General features: G+C 42.5%; 1 protein-coding gene across 1 annotated transcript in view; it reads left to right on the top strand.

Annotated features, from left to right (window-relative positions):
* LOC108794943 (contactin-associated protein-like 2) overlaps positions 1 to 19,544 on the top strand; it is a 575,529-nt gene extending 555,985 nt beyond the window's left edge. The window contains exons 12-13 of the mRNA XM_018566095.1: positions 15,794 to 15,994; positions 19,405 to 19,544. Of these exons, the coding sequence (XP_018421597.1) occupies positions 15,794 to 15,994; positions 19,405 to 19,544 (341 nt within the window). The remainder of the gene's footprint in view (positions 1 to 15,793; positions 15,995 to 19,404) is intronic.
* The last annotated feature ends 1,653 nt before the right edge of the window (positions 19,545 to 21,197 follow it).

Below are 21,197 nucleotides of genomic sequence, written 5' to 3' on the forward strand. Positions count from 1 at the left end.
CATGTTTTTCGCTTAATTACCTTTATCCATACCCAATCTCCCAGCTTGAGGACGTGGTCTGTCTCTCTGGTTATATCTGGGGGTCTCTGATACTTTGCTCTGGTCTCTAGTGCTGCTCGTAGGTATTCTGCTAATTCCCACTCCTCCGGATCTTTGTCTTTTCTGGGATCCCAAACCGTGGTATAATTTCCCTGGCTAGACACTTTGCTACTGTAATACTGTCAGCCTTGGTTGTGGGGAAAGCTTCTACCCATTTAGAGAACATATCCACAATAACCAGACAGTATTTCTTACCTTCCGTTGGTGTTAATTCGATACAGTCCATACAAATATTCTGGAAAAGGTATCTGGTTGTGGGAATGTACCCTTGGGGACCTTTAGGGACTTACCTGGGTTGATAGAAGCACAAGTAGAACATTGTGTACAAAAATGTTTTTAAAGTAAGTTTGTATCCCCGGTGCTTCAAACCTGCTCAGAATAGTCTGGACCATCCCTCCTCTTGATACATGTGTTAACAATTTTACACATAGGGGGTGATTTACTAACTTAAACACACGCACGCACCAGGTGCGTGCGATCTTCACACAGCAAAACATATTTATCAACCAAAAAGTCTCCAAAAGCATACCTCCACCAATGCCATACATGGAAAAATCATGCACACGACGCATATACAATGCCACTCCACAGTTCAGACAAAAATGGCCAACCCATGCATCCACATTCCTGCACTCATCAACGCAAGCAACACAACACAGAGTCAACTCCCACAACATCACCCTGCAATTCACGCAGAGCCCAGCACAACACACCTGCTGGGTGTGTACATACTACAAAGTTGTCCTGCCTCTTTTATGTGCACAGTAAGGACCTCTTTTACGTGCACAGTAAGGACCTCTTTTACAGAGTCTGTCCTTGACTTTCTACGACTCACAAACCTCCTAGTGACACACAGTTTTAAATCTGTCAACTATACTTCGTTGCAGAAAGTACTTGTTCTTGTCTACTAGGCTCTTGTATATTTTTATAATCAGAGACTTCTCCACAGGTTTACTAAGCTTTAGACACAGTTATGAGGCTGTCTTGGACGCAAGGGTCCGACAAAGTCCCTCTATGTGTCACCTGGAGTCTCTTTTGAATAAAAATATTCCTATCCTTGAGTTCTTTCACCCTGTTTTGCAAGAGTGCATCTGCGGGTGCCAGTGGGTCGCCCTGAGCATTCTGCGCTTACCAATTTCTCGCCTTCCCATGCCAGTCTACTCCCATAATGACCCTCAATGCTTGTCCTACTTCTACTGCATTTAATTTTGTTTCTAAATCCTCATCTGTCAGCTTCTTTCTTTTTGTGACCGAACCAAAAGGTATTCACTACATGTTGCCTTTTATATGATTCTGCCAACCAAACCTTGGCTTCTGGCAGACCCAATTGTTTCTCCTTTTTCTTATCCATTTGCTTCTGTCTTAATTTTAGCTACTAATATGATCTCCAGACAGCCCAACTCTCCCGGGCACTCCGGGAGTCTCCCGCTCCCAGCCGCCCAGAAGAGAAACACTGCTTTTTTTTTCATTCTGACATTGAGCCGTTGGCTGTCGTCAGAATAAAAAAAAGAAAACAAAAATGTCACCATAGGAATGCATTGCTAGATTCCTATTGGCTATTTCAATTTGCAATAGCCAATAGCAAACTAGCTAATGCACCCGCCCACTGCTGCTGTCAATCCTGCAGTTCTCCATCAGGTCCCCTCTAGTGATTGACAGCAGCAGAGGGTGGGTGCGATAGCTAGTTTGCTATTGCAAATTGCAATTATTTTTTGCAAATTGAAATAGCCAATAGTAATCTAGCAATGCATTTCTATGGCGAAAATGTTTTAATTTTTTTTTTGACGGCAGCAGAACCGCCGACCAATAGAAAACAGTTGGGCGGAGCTAGCTGTCACTGCTAGCTCCGCACAATCCTTTTTTCACTATTTTTCTGTTCTGCTCGGTCCCACAGAGCTGAGCGGCATTCGGCTATTCACTCACTGCTGTTCGGCATCTATAAGAATTGACCGAACAGCAGCGAGTAGCCTGCTGGAGGTTCGGCTTAGCCGATTCAAATGTTGGATCGGCTGAGTCGAACTCCTTCTGCATTTCCGGTCGGCCGAGCATGTTCGGCCGACCCGAAGCCACACGAAGCCACCCGATGTGCGGCTGATTTCAGCCAATATACGGCTGAAATCAGCCGTTCCAGCCAGAAGTGAATAGCCGAACAGCGTTCGGCTCACTTCGCTTCAGGTCGGTCGTTCACTCGGCTGCCTACAGCATCAGGGCACAGGGAAAGCATGTTCAAGCAGTTTCCAGTCAGACTTTGCAATCACAGGGCATACATAGCATGAGGGGGCTGAGTGGCATCATGAGATGCATGGGGTCACTGGAAAATAGCTTGCAGGTTTCCAATATGATTGCTGTAAAAAAGTTAAATGTAGATGGAGGAATCTGTTTCACCTTTTCCATCTGACCACAGAAAATCTGCAGATAATTGTAAGGTGTATGGACAGCTTTAAAGTTCACAGCAGTAGCATAGAAGTCATAGAAGCAGAAGCTCTGCTCACTCTGTTCTTCTCTTCCGGCAGCAGCTCAGCAGCTCAGCAGCTTTTAAGCCTTTTTATCTCTGATACAAACACAAAGCAGGTACACTGGGAGGGGGAGAAGAGCTGTGAGAAAACAACTTAAATTAAATCAGTGCTTCTGGGTGTAATAATCCACTGCTGCTGGAATCAGTGCAACTGCCCCCCTGCACCAATTTAATTAGTAGTTTAATAAAAAGTAATGGAGGAAATAAGTCAATTCTGGATTTAACCAATAATTTTGGCATAAACTGTACATTCTTAATGGTTTGCATAACTGGGGGCGTGGCAGGTCCATTGCCTAAATACTTTGCACTGGAAGGTGTCCCTCTTTCTCATCTCAGAAAGTTGGGAGGTGTGACTCAGATGATCTTGCTTTTTTAAAAACATGTCTGCTGTGACAACTCCCTTATTTATACTTTGACAGGTTCTCTTTAACATAGTTGAAATAGAACAATATTAAAGTGCTAATTCAGCTTTCTGGCAGTGGGGTCTATTCACTAAGCTGCTGAGGGCAGCCGAGTGAATGACCGATCTGAAGTGAAGTGAGCCGAACGCTGTTCGGCTATTCACTTCAGGCTGGTACGGCTGATTTCTGCCGTACATCGGCTTGCTTCGCGTGGCTTCGGGTTGGTCGAACATGCTCAGCCTGTTCGGCCAACCCGAAATGCAGAAGGAGTTTGATTTAGCCAATCCAACATCTGGATCGGCTGAGCCGAACCTCCGGCAGGCTTCTCACTGCTGTTCGGGCTATTCTTAAAGATGCCGAACAGCAGTGAGTGAATAGCCGAATGCCGCTGAGCAGCACAGAGGGGCCGAGCAGCACAGAAAAAGAGTGAAAAAAGTAAAAAAAAGTAAATAGAAAACGATTGTGCGGAGCTAGCAGTGACAGCTAGCTCAGCCCAATAGTTTCCTATTGTCCGGCGGCTCTGCTGCTGTAAAAAAAAAAGAAAAAAAAACTCTCCTGGGCACTCTGGGAGCCTACCGCTTCCGGCCTGCTGTGATTGCCTGTGAATAGCCCGTACAGCACCCCTTCGGTTCTACTGAACCGAAGGGGTCCTGGGGCCGAAGCTAGCTGAAGGATCGGCCGAAGCTACGTCCAGATCCTTCGGCAGCTTTGTGAATAGACCCCAGCCAGTGTATCTATTCTTATGTTACCATATAGAAAATCACAGCAAAACTTTTCAGTATATTATATGATCCAAGGCTTGGTGACCCTCACTTTTTGCTTAGCTACACTTGTTTTCTAGTAATGAAAGTGGATATCCTTAAACCAATGCACTTTACTGCTTCAGAATATTTGCAGTCCCCTTAAGACCTACAATATTATTGCAAAGCAAAGTGCTATGAACTGTGTTATGAAAAGGAACTAACTGCCCATAAAAGCACAGGCCATGACATTTGTATAGGTGTCCATGGAAAACTTAAACTTTGGTAAGATGCCCGATGTGAGCAAAGTAACATTAAAATCATATTTATGGCTGGTATATACATTTTCTGTTACATTTACACAATAACAGTTACTGCACTATCTATTTATTGGTATCTTTACTGAAGGTATCCTGAGTAAAAAAAAATATTGTATTTTTACTCAATGTCCTCTGTTATTATGGCAAGGTAAATACATACTTGTGTAATTCTTGGAGCTCTTAGTGATTATGGATTTTAAGATAGAACTTCTTTTTAGAATTTTAAACTGTGATTTAATTACTAGCAATACTACTGAATATTAAATTCCCACAGTTACCAGCACACTAGCTGATCAATAGCAGAGCAGGAGTGATTGATAGAACAATGGCTTAGTGGTTACCACTTCTGCCTTGCTGCACTGGGGGTCCCAGGTTTAAGTCCTACTCAGGACATTAGCTGCATGTTCTCCCTACACTTGCGTAGGTTTCCAAGTAAACCTACATTCAGCATCATCATTTTAAACAAACCCTCAGTTACCTCAGTTGCTGCAGGCACTGTAGATTTATCCTTCCTTAAAGTACACAGCAGTAGAATAGAAGTCCTAAAAGCAGAAGCTCAGCTCACTCTGTTCTTCTCTTCCAGCAGCAGCTCAGCTGCTTTTAAGCCTTCTTATCTCTGATGCAAACACAAAGCAGGTACACTGGGAGGGGGAGCAGAGCTGCTGAGAAAACAACTTAAATTAAATCAGTGCTTCTGCTGGAAACTGGATGTATTACACCACAGCTGCTGGAATCAGTGCAACTGCCCCCCTGCACCAATTTGGGGGGTGCAAGGGGGCAGTTGCACACTCCCACACTCTAAAGACATGCTGGATGTTTAATTGGATCCTCTCTAAATTGGGCTGTATGCATGTGAGATAAGAGCCTTAGATTGTACGCTCCTTGAGTACAGGGACTGATGTGAATGTGCATTATGTAAAGCGCTGCATGAATTGTTGCCACTATATATAAATATCTGTAAAAATCATTTCTGCTATCTGCAGCTGTGATTGTGTCATATTTTATGTACCTACCCTGGGCAGAGGATCGGGATGGGGGAAATTGAGAATTTTTACTTTGGGACATTCCAGTAAAACTTCACCTTTTGGTGCATTGGAGTCAATGCAGAAGACAAAGATAAGGTGCTTTGATCAGCGCTGTAAAACGCCCAGGTGTGAACCAGCACTTAGGGGTTTTACTTTCAACTCTACTGGACATATTCTTGTGCTATGAAACAGCCCCTGGTTAGCTATCAACATAACATAAGGCTCCTTTCAATCCTAAGCTTTTTGCTATGCATTTTTTTTTAAGAGCAACAATGCTCAACATAGAGAATCTCATTATTTTTACTGGTGCCCATACCTGAACATTGGGCTGCTCATTGCTCAAGAAAGTATGTGAGATTTTTTTGGGCAGAATCTGCCTCCATAAACTTTAAAGGAATGCTTAAAAAAAGTGTGAAAAAAATGCTCAAAAAAAAGTAAACACCTGAAAATGCTTACACTCACATGTGAATGGGGCATAGATAGTGTAACTAACCTGGAGTATTGTTACTATAGTCTGTTGCTTGCCACCACATTGTCATAGTTGACCACTTGTTTCCCACATGTCATAATTTTCCATTTCTTTCCCATGTGTTGTAATGATTGCCTGTTTGTTGTGCACATATTGTCACGTTTAATCATCGGGTGGCAACATATTCTAACAATTGCAGGTTTTTTGCCGATTTGTTGTCACAATTGGTCATTTGCTGCCAACATATTGCTATGCCAGCCATTTGTGATCTCTCTACAGCAAACATATACCCCCTGCTTGAGTCAGAGTGGAGGGGGCTTTCTGCCTTCAGCAGAGATGCTGTATGTTCTGGGTTGTGTTGGTAGCTCACTGAATGCTTTTAGTTGTCACATGTAGTGATACTATTTATTAGTTAAAGCTATAGACAGTCCTGATTTGCTAAAGAACTTTCACATGTGTTGTGGAATTAATGCAACCGCAAGCCAAATAACCAGAACAATATTCTTACAGAATGACTATGCTTGCACAATTCACGCACATTCGTTATGGCCTACATACGGTAAATTTACTAAAAGATGTGGTTCGCCAATAGTGATGGGCCGAACACACCTGAGTACGGTTCGAGTTCGAACTTTAGAACATGGAAAAAGTTCAAACTCGAACTTTGAATTCAATGAAAGTCTATGGGACCAGAACTCTGAAAATAAAATGTCCCCATTTGAAGGCATATATGCAAGTTATTGGCCATAAAAAGTGTATGGGGATCCGGGTACTGCCCTGGGGGACATGTATCAATGCAAAAAACACTTTTAAAAAATATAGTTTTTTTTTATAAAGAAAAAATTACATTTATAAAGAAAAAAAAACGAGCGGTTCCTCCTCCCAAGGAAAAATGTTAGGAGGGACCCCATTTAAATAAAAGGGAAAAAAAACATAGGGTTCCCTCGAAAAGTCATACCAAACTCTCTTACGGTCTGCAAGGCATTTTAGGAGGGTCCCCAATCAAAAACAAAAACAAACGTGCGTGGGGTTCCCACTCACAGTCATACCAGGCCCTTAAGGTCTGGTAGCAATTTTATGGAGGAAAAAAAAAAACATGGGGTCCCCCTAAAATTCCTAACCAGACCCTTGATCCGAGCACAGGCTTGGCACAGAGCGCCCCCTCTCCCTGCCATACAAGACCACATGCCCTCGGCACTGGGAGGGTGCATTTCCAGGTTCGCCCCTGGAAAAGCACCTTGTCCCTTTGCTGATGGGGGCAAGTACCTCTTCCCCACAAGCACTGGGGCATTGGTTGTAGGGGTGCGGGCAGGGCCCATTCTCTAAAGGATTAAATCAAATTTATACAAACTTTTAGGATTTAATGTTATTTGATATAACATCCTCCAGTAAGCACATTCCATGTTGTATCTGCTGGTCTAACATACTTCCTGTTCCAGGGTGGCAACGCTGTTCCTTCAGATACAGTGAGTGAGCATTGTCACCGTAGGACAGGAAGTGTATTAATAATCGGATCACCTAAAATAAAAAGAGATCACCAACACACCACAGGCTTAAACATGAGCAGTTTTTAATCTCTAACCAACTCTTTCCTTAAGCAAATATTGGTTACTCTAAAAATAATAAATTGCTTATGTTGAAGCATATCTAAACCCAAAACCCCAAAATGTACTCTTTATCAGCTTACCAATCCTTACATGTTGTGGCTGCCCTAGTTTTCTTTTTTTTAGGACTTTTTTTCCTTTATTTTCACCTGATGATCCAGCCAGGAAATCTGTTATTTTTCACCTTCCTTTAACAGACCAAGCTGACTAGCAAAACTGGCACATAGAGGGTTGAGACAAACCACTTAACATTGACAAGGGTGCTTACAATGGTCAGCTTTGATTATTATTTATTTACTATTTTTACATTAAATATTATGTATTTATATAATTAAAAAAATAATGATTATTATTATTAGTAGTAGTACATTATATATGTATTACCATTATCCCAAAAGGAAAAAAAAAAAAACTGTCACTGTAACTGTTTAGAGAGTGTTAGCTGGAGTGCTATAGTGCATCTAACACTACCCTGTCCAGAGGATGACAATGCTGCTGTCCAAGGGTGGCTCCCTTGCTCCTCCAAAGGGTGGAGCCACCCAAGACAGGAAGTGTGTTACTGGAAGGATCGCTATGTGAAAGCAAAGGAAAAAAACGAATGCAGCCACCACATTTAAGAGCTGGTAAGCTGCAATATATAACATTTATGGTTTTGGGTTTAGACACACTTTAAGCATATGATGTGCTGGTGGTCTCTACAATTTCTGGATTTCGGCATTTATAAGCTCATGTGAACACTCAACAAGAGCATACCATAGCAATTTCTACCTGCTCTTGTTTATTTCCCATTTGTAAATCAGGTTTATAATACTTCTACAACAAGCATTATGTTTTTCAATGCATGTATTAGAAGCTCTTTTACATTAACCAATTTATGAAAATAATGTAGTTTATTTATGCTGGCCTTTAATCATTATTATTACCATTATTCTTTGTATTATCATTACTTTGAAGGTAAACATAAATTTAAAAAGGTCTCATTGGGAAGAAGGCATTCTTTCTAAATTACCTCTGCTTAGACACATGGTATATTTACAACGTAGGTTTATGTTAATTTGCATTATGTTTATGAGATGCTGAGTACAAAAGAGCCTAGCAGCGAAAATATCAAGTGATAACCTCACTTTGTGGGAGCAGGTGGAAGGCTCCACAGTCAATGACATTGCGGATTCCTTCCTGATGATCTGTCAGTCACCATGCAGAGAATGACATTTGCTAACTCACAAGGGGACCCACTCTCATGTATACAGTAGCTACAGTCTTATTTGGCACAGTTTTGGATCTGCAATGCTAAACAAATACCACATTCAGTGAACAAACTTTGACTGAATATTTTTTTTGTTTCCATGCATTGTGGAAAACTTTAATAAATAGGGTCCCCCTAAAATTCCTAACCAGACCCTTGATCCGAGCACAGGCTTGGCACAGAGCGCCCCCTCTCCCTGCCATACAAATCTTTTCTAAAATAATGCAGACTTATGATTTTAGGGCAGTTTCTTTATAATAATGAAGAAATGTAAATTAATCCATGATTATCCAGCAATGGAGAATGGCAACCAGCAATAGAGGACTACTACAGATTCCAACAATCCATGATTATACAGCAATGGAGAATGGCAGCCATCTATAGTGGACTACAAATCTCAGCAATCCATGTTTATTCAGCAATGGAGAATGGCAACCAGCAATAGAGGACTACAGATCCCATCAATCCATGATTATAAAGCAATTATGCAGGGCTGTGTGTGGTCTCACCAGTGCTGCGTGCAGGTCTCCCCAAGGCTGCCTTTGCGTCTCCCCAAGGCTGCATGAAGATCTCACCAGGGCTGCATTTGGCTCCTACCAGGGCTGCACTTGGGTCTCACCAGGACTGCATTTGGGTCTCACCGGGGCTGCATTCAGATCTCATCAGGGCTGCATTCAGATCTTACCAGAGCTGCATGCAGATCTTACTAGGGCTGCGTTCGGGTCTCACTAGGGCTGCGTTCGGGTCTCACCTGGGCTGCATGCAGATCTCACTAGGGCTGCATGTGGGTCTCTTCAGAGCTGTACAGGTGGATGCTGGTCTCTGCAGGTGGGTGCCTGGCTCTACTGGGCTCTGCAGGTGGGTGCCTGGCTCTCCAGGGCTGCTGAACAGGTGGGTTCTGGGCTCGTGGCGGGCTGGGTGTGAGGCTGTCAAGTGTTGTGCCATTCTCTGTGGGCGCCGGGAAGGAGGCAAAGGAAATGTGTGACCGGACAGGCACTGTCAAAGCGAGCACGTGACCCCAGACAGCCGCTCTTCTTTAAAAATGTAAAGGGCTAGTATTGGGCTTCACTATCTGGCATTTTCATGAGTAGAAGTACTCATGATAATGCCCCGTATCAGCCCCATTTCTATTATTGGTATCGGGACATCCCATATACATATATACAGTATATATTGGTTGGTTTGTGGTAGAACAATGTTCTTTAAATGTTCCATAAATTTCATCAATAGTGGCCTCAGTCAAACTTAATAAAACAGCAAAATGATGTGAGAAGGACAACATTTTATGTCAACCAGTCACTAAAAGTTAAATTCGTATTGGTCATTATGGGTTACTTAACTTGCATATTGCTCTTTGCCTTATAGTATAAATTTTTATTCCTCTTAACCAGCATTCACAAAAAAATTCTCCAACATGCTATAGGTATTAATCTAATGCTTTAGATATCTCAATTTATATTGGCACGGGGACAAGGTGCTTTTCCATGGGCGATCTTGGAAAAGCACCCTCCCAGTGTCAAGGGCATGTGGCCTAGTGTGGGAGGGGGGGGAGCTGCTCGCTCGTTCTCCCCTTTCCGGACTTGCCAGGCCTATGCTCGGATCAAGGGTCTGGTATGGAATTTTAGGGGGGGGCCCATGTTTGTTTCCTCCATGTTTGGGGGTGTGGTTCCTTCTTAAAATTCCTACCAAACCTTAAGGGACTGGTATGACTTTAAGGGGGAACCCCACACACTTTTTTTTATTTTTTTTTTACATGGGGTCCCTCCTCAATATTCCTAACAGACCTTAAGGGCCTGGTATGACTTTGAGGGGGAACCACATACACTTTTTGTATTTTGTTTTTTTTACATGGGGTGCCTCCTCAATATTCCTACCAGACCTTAAGGGTCTGGTATGACTTTTAGGGGGAATTCTACCCTTTAAAAAAAAAATGGTCCCTCCCAACATTTCTACCAGACCTAAAGGGTCTGCTATTTTGTGGGAGGGGAATGTGCACACTTTAAGAGTATTTTTTTTTTTTACAAATGTCAGTTTTGCTGCAGCAGGTTCTATACATCCTACAGATTTGCCACTTTACAGGCAGTTTATGGGGACCCTCCCAGGCACAATATTTGAAGGAATTTTTCATTTTTATTCCTACCCTTTAAGTGATGTTAAAATCACTGCTCCTTTAAAACGTTTTTTTTTTCCCCATAGGATTCCTGTCCCCTAGGGCAGTACCCTGAGCCCCATACACCTTTTATGGCCAATAAATTGCATATAAGCCCTCTTAAAAGGGGACATTTGTTTCAGAAAGTTCGACCCCCATTGACTTGCATTAGGTTCAAGTTCATATTCGAACTTTTCGGCCATTCGAATGTTCGAATACGAACTGAACAGAGTTGTGTTCGGCCCATCACTAATCAGGACTGTACAAATGCTTGGTATAGTAATATCAATTGTTGACCTCCTTCCAAGAATACTAGTTGCTTGGCTGTCTCTGGCTTCAGTACTTTCCCTTGAGTAGCTGATGCTGACCCGGAACAAGCATGCAGATTCAAAAGGCAGAAGGATCAGAATTCCTTATCCACATTCCAGGTCAGCGATGAAACCATTGAAACCCCATGCAAAAACAAATGAAAAATGTAGTTCAATCCTTAGCATCAAAGTTCTCCCTTTTCACATCAGAATTCTCCCTTTCACACCAGAGTCACCCTTTACATCAGTAGCCCCCCTTCACATTAGAAGCCCCCTCCTTTTACATCAAAGACTCCTCTTCACATCAGAAGCCCCCTTTACATCCTAAGCCCCCCATCACATTAGAAGCCCCCTTTACATCAGGAGCTCCCCCTCATTTCAGAATTCTTCTTTTTACATTAAAGTTCCCCATTCACATCAGAATCCTACCATCACAAAATGTTGAGGCAACCCTGAGGAAGCCAGAAGGCACCCCAGTGTGCCATAGCACCCTGGTTGAGAAAGGCTGCAGTAGGGAATGGTTGAAGGTCCTCTCAGTTTTCTTTCTTCCTGTCCCAGAGACACAATAGAAAATGAGAGGTAGATGCCCCAAACTGAAGGGAGAATCACTCTCAGACAGTTTTACCTGAATAGGTGTCCACATTAGAAGATTTCACCTCACCTCCTAACATACATATTGTATATTAAAGGAGAACTATGGGATTAAGGCTTTTCCCCATAGTTCTCCTTAGGGTAACGGGAGGACACAAACTAGCGTCCTCCCGTCACCCTAGGCTCAGTATACCGCAAGCTGTAGCTCGCGGTATTTTGAGACGCCGCACTATACCGCGAGCTGCTGCTCGCGGTATACTGGGACGCCGCAGCTGAAGCGGATCCCGACAATTCTGCCGGGATCTGCCCAGCTGCGTGAATGACAGCTGGCTCTGCAAATCTAGAGGCAGAGCCAGCTGTACCCGCCCCCTCCCCCATCCGTTCCGTCAGTCAGTGCTGGCAGATCGGAGCGGGGAGGGGGGAATCCAGCCCCTCCCCTGACACAGCAGAGAGCCGTGATAGGATCGAGAGGTGAGCGAACGCCGGTATGTGTTCGCTCACCTCCCGATCTACTGAGCCGACCTGTGACAGTCTCATTGTCACAGGTTGGCTAGAACTATGAGGTGAGTGAAAAGCACTCACCTCATAGTTCTCCTTTAACTAGATGGGTAGGTGAGAATAAAGTATGCACTTTTTCATTATGCTTTAGCACCCTTCCTTGTAGGGTTCTGCCCCAACAAGATGTATTTGTTATTTGCATTATGCCTAATTTACAAAGCTTTAACACAGGGGTAAGGATCTTTATTTTAACCATGTAGCTGTAATTTTTAAATCTCATTGAACTCTGAATTTGACACTGAAAGTGCCTGTCACTTTTTAAAACATAAGGATATGTATCCTGCTGTGTAAGCTTTGTGAATTGGGCCTTCTACTTTTATTACGGGAAAAACAAATTGCATAACTTTAGAGTAATACACTCAAAATAAGAACAAAATATATTATAGCATATATCAGAACAAGATAATAAACAGTGTTTAATATTGTAGTATTTGTTTATCTTTTCCATATGTCTTTATGGTTTACCATCCACAGTTCTTACTGTTTTATTGGACCTAGGGGAAAGTGCAGGTTATGAAAAAGATTTAAAAAAATAAAGCTAAATACCGTGTCACATAAAGGTAAAATGGCAAAATGAAAGGCATGTAGTCAGTGGCGACTCTAGGAACAATATATAGGGGGGGCACATAAGATACCACAGTCAAAACTGGGGGGGCACTAATAATTTTCACCAATAAATCATACCACTGAAAAAACTAAATAAGTATATATAAATAAGATTACAACTCGGGGAGTAATACGGTATGCAATGATACACACACATATACATACATATATATTACAATAAAAAGTTATGTGTATGTAGACAGATGGGTTAGACTCGGGGCCAGAAGTGCATGGTTGGATGTCTCCCTCCTGTGCGGCTATCTACCATAGAGTGCTGAGAGTGATGTAATTTCCTCTCAACACCATGGAGAAGATGAAGAGGGAGATTGTGGGCGGCGTCGGATTACATGTTGCAACCGCCGGGAGCTGATTTAATAGCCCGTGGCATTGGCGCCCGATAGTTGCAACATGTCCAACGCCGCCCACAATCCTGAATACCGCAACCACCAGGTTCCAATGCCATCAGCTCTCAGCGGTTGCGGTATACAGGATTCGAATCCCGGAGTGGCAGCCTAATTTAGCGGGCAGGGGCGGATCCAGAGTCTAATGTCGGGACAGAAAATAAAGGTGTTGCTTTATTGTAATTGTAATAATACATTACATTGCAGTTGTTTGTCCTTTTTTCTACACATCCTGACATTTTGTGTGCAGCAATGAAATCTCTGCCAACATGTGGCACATCACTGTTATTAAAATGGGTCTGTCATCCACATTGCACATTACTATGTTTTGTTGCTGTAGAGCTTTGTGATACACATGATCCAGGCACAGTGTGAAGGATGGAGTGCCCCAGACTTAAAGGGTTATATTAACTTTCACTTTTTTGCATATACCTACTGCTAGCAAGCAGTAGGTATATGCAAAACGATTAAAAAAAAAAAACTTTTGCAAAGGGTTAATACTTACCTGTGTCTGCGCTCCGTGCTCCCATCCGACATCTGAAAATTTCTCAGGCGGCTGCAAAAGATCTTGGGCCGGGCGCATGAGCAGTTCAGATGTTCGGCCTGGAGATGTGCAGAGACACAAGGTAAGTATATGGAGCAGCGTGCACCCGCACAGACTCCGTGGGACAGCAGAGGAGAGGAGGACAGAGAAGTCAGCGCTGGATCAGAGACCCACATCAGCGCTGGTGGGACAGCTGACAACTACAGGAAAGAAGAAGATAGCAAGTCCCTACACTAACATTGGGGGAGGGGGAAAAATTATCCTTTAATATCACTTTAAGGTAGGGGGCCCGGGAACCTGCGATGTCGCCGGTTACCAGGGCTCCCTTCCTCCTGCCTGGGCCCCCCAAGTGACACAATGCTAGGGCCCAGTCGCAGCTGCAACTATGTGACCCTGGTAGTTCTGCCACTGTATAGAGGACTTGAAATCTCAACAATACATTATACAGCAATGCAAAATACCACCAGCTATAAAGCACAAACTAGGCAGTTACTGCTGGTATTCTGCAGTGTGCCGCTTTTTTTTAAAAACAGGAAACATTAAAAAGGTTTAGAATGTCGTTGCTGAGTGACTTACTTTGAATCGTGGGCCCTTGATTGTCGGCGGGCAGCGGCGAGTCAGGAAGCTCACAGAGAGGAGAGGAGCAGAGGCATGTCCTCAGCGTGCACGGTTTAACCAGCGTGTGCGGTGGGCGTGTGCGGCGCGGGGTACGGCGTGGAATGGTGAACAGGCAATTTAATTGATAGCTGAAAAATTGGCGATGGAAAACGTTGACAGCGTTTTCCATCGTCGATTTTAATCGACTAGATCGAATAGTTGTTGCAGCTCTAGATCACACACTTCGCCACTCGTCCTCAGTATGCGCAGGTGTTAACCAGGCCTAAGACTAACATTAGACCTTTAAATCAAACTCCAATAGCAACATTACTTTTACCATTTACAAATTAATAACAATCCCAGCAATGTCAGTGAAGGGTTAACTTTGTCAACTTAAAGGTATACTTGCAGTTAGCAGACTTCTCATTCCACACACAAGGGTGCTGGAGAGATCAGCATGTCAGTGTGCTCCAAAGTAATGAAGAATGCAGCCTTCCAGCGTGGAACTCAGGATGGAGAGCGGTGAGGTAAGTAGCATTTTTTTTTCTTCTGCAGGATGGAGAGCAGTGTGCCTCGGTAGCTGACAAGACTGAGGCACAGGACATACTTTAAATTCCGCGGTTGTGTGCCGTGGAGTCGGCATCGGGACGGATAGAAGTGACGTCGTGGGACCTCTTCACCTGCTGCTTGTGCGGTGCGGCCAGTCAGAGTGGCGGAGGGAGAGACTATTTTCTCGGGGGAGGGGGAACTGGGAAATTCCCCCCCCCCCTGAGAAAATGGTACAAGGAACAGCCTAGGGGGGGCAATTGCCCCCCCAGGCACCCCTGTAGCGACGCCACTGCATGTAGTCACATTCTATATAAAAATGTCATTATTTCACTCTTTAAGTGATATATATTCCACTGCACAACACTCCCAATAATAAGCTAATGTTTAACATGAATATGGCATGAAACTGTAATAAAAACATATTATGGTAATTAGAACATGTCCTTCGAACTACTCGATCTGCTCGCTCACCCTTCTTGCACCAGGGACACAAGATGTTAACACCACATGTTACTAAAAGAGCAAGACTACAAAAAAACTGATATTTTACTTTTGCCTGGACCATTCATCTGAATCACTCACCAATTTCTAATACATCTCTATGAACAAGATTTACTAAGGGTAATTCCAGCCTTTATCACCCTATTCACTTGGAATGACCAAGAAGAATCTATGCAAAAGTAAATGATAGTGTTGTAACCTTGTAACAGTCATGGAAAAGGTGGCACAGACGCAAACAGGAAGGGAGGGGTTCCTGAGGTGGTTTTGGACCAGCCGCACCGGCCACATCGGAAAACACGGGACCGGCAGTGGCGGCGAAGAGACGAGCAGGAGGAGGTACGGGGGGGGCGGCGCACACCCGCAGATCCTGCAAGCGATCGGGCGTCTCTAGAGACGCCTGACCGCTTGTATGTAAACAGCCATCGCTTGTATGTAAACAGCCATCGGTAGTTAATGATATACCCCGTCATTTACTATAAAAACCCAGCAACTCTGTAGATCTTTCTTATTTATAATCATACTGGCTACAACAAACCTTATTTACTCTAAACATGTTTTTTTTCCCAACAGAGGATAAAGTATGGACTACCTTGTACCATGATCTTCTACCTCAAACATCAGTTGTTGGTGCAAGCAGAGAGAAGCGAGTAGTACTCCAGTTGAATTACAGCACAAGCATGGATCAAATCTCAACAATCACAAACAGTGCTGAGAAATGTCAACAATATATTTCATATTCCTGTAAGATGTCAAGGCTGCTGAATACTCCAGGTAGGACAAAGAGGCTGAGCATCACCTCTTACTATTTTTTATATTATGTCTCATGTTTGCTTGCATCTTCCTAGTCAGCATACGGGTTGGCTGAATGGTCATTCTAAGATTCTGTAAACTACATAACTGTTTCTTTAAAAGAAATGTGATTACCTAGACATTTCCGTATGACATTTGACATCAGTGTAAGTGCTATGACACCAGGTATTAATTTAAAGTAGTGACTATATGGTGTTCTATTGAACTGTGAAATAGATATTACATATTTTACATTGCCAGGCTAATGGACTGAACCATTTTCATAGCTTAAACTTCATAGCCGTGAATGCTGATAATATAGCCTTTTTTTAACTGATGATGGGAAGTTTCCTACTTATGGCATAATTATTTAATACAGGTAAGCATGACTTATGCTATATGTAGGTATTTTAAGGTGTGCTGCAAAATCTGTGTAGTATGTTTTTTTGTTTTTGTTTACATAGCATTGATATTAGCTTACTTGTTTTAATAATAATGCAGTTGCACATTTTACCTAGCTTATGTGAAATCCATTTTTACTGCACACTGGTATAGCTGTAGAAAAATAAAACCCGCAGTGGTGATTAAATACCACCAAAAGAAAGCTCTATCCATCCCAAAAAAATGGTATAAAATTCATTTCAGTACAGCATTGCGTGACGGAATAAATGTCAGTCAAAGTACTGCAGCGCTGAACACTGAAAAATGCCCTTGCCAGGTAGGGGATCTAAACACCTGGTCTTCAAGCAGTTAAAGAACAAATCAACCTCTCTGCACCCTACTATACTCCTAAGGCCATACACTCTACAACCATCGCAAGACCTTAGTCTTGCGATGGTTGTACAGGGATTAAAAAAACGTAAGATCTGCCTATCTTGGACAGGCAGATCGCACTCTCGATCATCGCAAGCCCGCCCCCCTGAGGGGCGGGCTTCCGATGACCGCAATGCTGAACGGGCAGTGTGCGTGTGCGCACACCGGCCCGTTCGGCATTTGTCTTCCGAGCACCGTTCTAACCAGCCGAGAATCGTACGATTCCCGGCTGGTTTTCGAACATGCTGGTTCGACGGAAGACGTGCGACCGTACAGTAGAAACGGTCGCACGTCTCCGTTCACACTGCTCGATTCTCGTACGATCGCGGGATTTCCCGCGATTCTCGTACGAGAATCGAGCAGTGTATGGGCACCTTAAGACTAAGCACATGCAACAGATTGAAGAGCATGCAAACCAATAATGGAATCAGCCTGCCAAACTTAACTGCATGAGTCCAATACTGAATGGCATGGTATATTCATGCAAAGTCAGGACATAACTAAGGGAATTAAGAAACAATTTGAAGCAGTGCAGATTCCATAACACTTTGGAGAGATGTTTTATTAAAACCGGAGAAAAGAAAACAAGTACAAATTTGAGTTGTTGCCCCCAGCAACCCATCAGAAGTCTTCTTTTTCTCCACAAAATTGAAGATGTAACACAACTGCAATTACTGGAAGACAGTGCAATTTAAAGCACTTTACTGATTTTAGGTGCAACAAAATGGTTAAAAAATTGGTTAAAAAAAACTAAATGAAATTGCTACTTTTAATTTCCATTGAGCTTGGCTTCAAGGCTGTGCTCTACATTTTCAGAGATTTTTTTTTTTGCACTTCCTCGATTTTTTTTTTTTTATTCGGTGGTATTTCTAGGCGTGGTATATCATAAACAACATAGCCATCTAGTTCATCCAGTGTACAAACTAAAAAGAACATTTATATTTTCTAAAGAGATAAATAGATCAAATAGGAGATAAATAGATCAAAAGATAATTGAAGAGATTTAATTAGAAACGTGTAGAGAGAATATAGGCAAAGAAATCTGTTAAAGCTAACATAGTGTTACACAGCACTTTCCTTATTACAAAATATAAAGGTATTCAACCTTTGTCACTGTTGTTAGTTATAATTCAAAGAAGCATGAAACTACCCTGAAATGATTGAATAGGTTTTTGAAGGCAACAGGGGGTCCTGTCTTAGTGAAGCAGAAGATACCATTGATCCAGAAAACAGATTTGATTGCCGTTAAAAGAGACGGAACCCTTGCTTTGTTGGAGTTTTGATTTTGCATTATTTTATAACATGCGTACATCTTCCAAATGTATCACACTGTCCGCTACAATGCTGTTTTTGCCAGTATGGCCCAATATCACTACTGAAACTATTCTCCAGGGCTGGGTTAATAATCTCACTTGAATTGATTCCTTGATTTGTCTTTTGGACAGCAAGAATACTACAACTTAAAAGGAAATCCTAGTGTATGTTTGTTACATAAAGATTTTGTGTTGTAGTGACATTATCCCTAAAGTCCGACTCTTGGTACAAGAAAAAAACTTGTAGCACCCCTGCAAAGCCTCCTCTTTGAGGTGCTCCCTGCCATGGACAAACACCTGCCTCCTCTACATGCAATCCAGAGCTAATAGTCCAAGGGCTGTGCACAGCCCGGAGTGCCAGGGCAAAGAGATAGGGAGAAGAGCCAGGAATAACGGCAGAGTGTCAGAGCCTGCCGGACCCAGGGTTAAGGTACGTAATACAGTCTCTTCATCTCCTACTAGACTTCATACACACTGTTTTTGTTGGGTACATAGGAGAAAGTTGCACCACACCCCCTAAAGGTACATGTAGAAACTAGGGGTAGAATACGGGGCTTTTAAGGTACTAGTACATCATTTATTTTCTATAAAAATGAAATGTATTAAATACATTTTCCATTAAAACATCAGTGAAAGTTCAAAACCACATACGTTTCATGAACCGTATCTTGCTATAGTGGGCAACAAAAGCACAATTAATAGAAAAGACAATAGGATCTCTATGGACGTTGGTCCAATTAGACCATACAATGGATATTTAGTTGTACTGTAGTTATTATGGCCGTGGTTGCGGTTTGAACTGATTTTATTTGATCAATTGATTTTATGTCTTTTATGAATGTTTACTGATGTCTTAATTCGAAAATATATTTATTAGATGTAATTTTTATTTAAAAAATGTGTTTGCACCTTAAAAAACCCATGTTTGTCTCCTAGTTTGTACTCCCACTAGACTTAGCAAGCATTTAACCTTTGCATTGCAGTGGGCTCCCACTGGAAGTGGTTTTCTGGAGTTGGGCTTCAAATTACTTTTTTGAGGAGACTTTCATATTTGTTCTCACTTATTTTTATACGTATTAATTATTGTGGTTCAAACAAAAGTACAGATTTGTAAATGCTTGGTCTAGTGGTTATCGGTATATCAAGAAATGTTATACGCACAAGACTTTTGCTACAGTAAAGAAAGTTGTTATTAGCATTGGAAGCAGCTGGCCACTGGGAGATAAAATATACCTGGTATTTCCAGGTAAATTGAATTTGTGACAGTACTAGTTTTTGAGGATTGGCTTTTAAGGAAATCAGTGCTTCTAGTGACTGAACTTGATCAGAGTGGTGGTGGTGATGGTGGGGGCGGCTGGCTAAAGGAAGATGAATATTTGCAGTTGAGGAGGGTGGTAGTTAAGTAAACTTGTCATTTTGCCCTACATGGACTTAGCACTTGTAAAATGTAAAACACATCTAAAATAACACACTGCAACGGCACTGCATCAGAAAATGTAAATTCATCACAGATAGGGTAGCGTGTATGTGAAGCCAATTACTTTTTTGGCTAGAGAGGGAAAGGATTAGAACTCTTGTTGGGGTTTCACTGCTCTCCATGAGAACGATTTATTCTCGCTTTTTGTCCTGCTGACAATGGTTTCACAGGACAGAAGGTGAAGAAATATTTGCATATCTATCCTTCTCTACACTATTAGCAGCAGCTTTGGTCCCCCGTGTTTTTGGTTGACATTTTTAAAGACTACAATAGACACAGAGAAGCAGTCCCATGCACATCATCTGCAATGGCATGCCTCCTCTCCCCCTTTTAGACACTAACTTCATCCTCCTGCTTAGCTCATTGCACTATAACCCTTTTTTTTGGTGGATAATGAAGGTAGTAGCCGGGCCTCTAGAACATCCACCAGGCCCAGGGTTCCTTTCTACTTTGCTTTGTAGAAGATCCAGTTCTCATAGTTACTGCTATTGTTAGTGATAAGTGAATTGGCCTGGATTCAGTTCGCAGGAGGATCTGTAAACCAAGCCTGAAATTCCCAAACCATAGACCGCCAAAACTCTATTGAAGACTATGGGAGACTAATTTTGTAATTTATTGTGGCCATTTTCAAGGCCAAATTTTAAGCTTTTTGTAAAAAAAAAAGAGTATGTGTAACTGGGCAATGCCATGGGAGATATGTTTGCAAAAAAAAATCTTTCAGCAGAGAGCTACCCCCTCTGCATGCCTGAAGATAAGTGTCTGGTCTGGGGGTTTACTAATTGGAATGTGGAAGCCTTCTTATAAATATGGGGCCCCAGATATACCCAGATTTTCAGCGCACCACATCTAAATGAGTAAGATCCAATGTTAATCAGGAAGAACAAAGCCCCAACGACTTGCCAAAGCAATGACCCGCACCATGACAGTCAATCCTGTTGCACTCTCGCCGCAAAAGAAAACTCCTTGCCCAGATGCCAAATGACAACAAACCAGCCTGGAATGCTGGGTAAAGTGATATGATCATGAACGTATGTGGTCAATGATATCACCTGAAACACCATCCGATTTGTTTGCAATGTGAAACAAGCCAGCCAGTAGCTGATGTTTAGTGATACTCTGAGTAAAGGAATGACTTCCATCTGCATCAGCTGAAGGTTTGGGCAGGGAGATGAACTGCCCAAATCTACCAATTTAGTTGCCAGTTTGTCAAAATGAGAACAAGCTGAGTTCAGGTCAAAGTCATGGTCAGCTTGAACATGAAGCTGCTGCCTAGTCATGGTGTAGACTCTCTACCTTCTTATCTTACAAGCCAGGAATATCCTAACAGTGGATGGCACAGACAAGTGCTTACTTAAAGCTGAACTTCAGGCAGATATGAAAGACATATCAGCTTCTTCCAATCCCTCTACAGCCGGGCTCAGACTGGGGGAGTTAGAAGTCCCACTGGTATGTTGTGCTGCAGTGTTTATGAAGCGTTATGGTAATAGGAGGAGAGAGCAGAGTGACAGAGAAATTAGATCTTGAGTGTGCTGCTTCTTTTACAGTTCATTCTTGGGTGGGGGGGAGGCTATCAGGACCTGTA

Source organism: Nanorana parkeri, unplaced genomic scaffold, assembly GCF_000935625.1.
Source record: "Nanorana parkeri isolate BGI_ZX_2015 unplaced genomic scaffold, ASM93562v1 scaffold916, whole genome shotgun sequence".
NCBI classification, from domain to species: Eukaryota; Metazoa; Chordata; class Amphibia; order Anura; family Dicroglossidae; genus Nanorana; species Nanorana parkeri.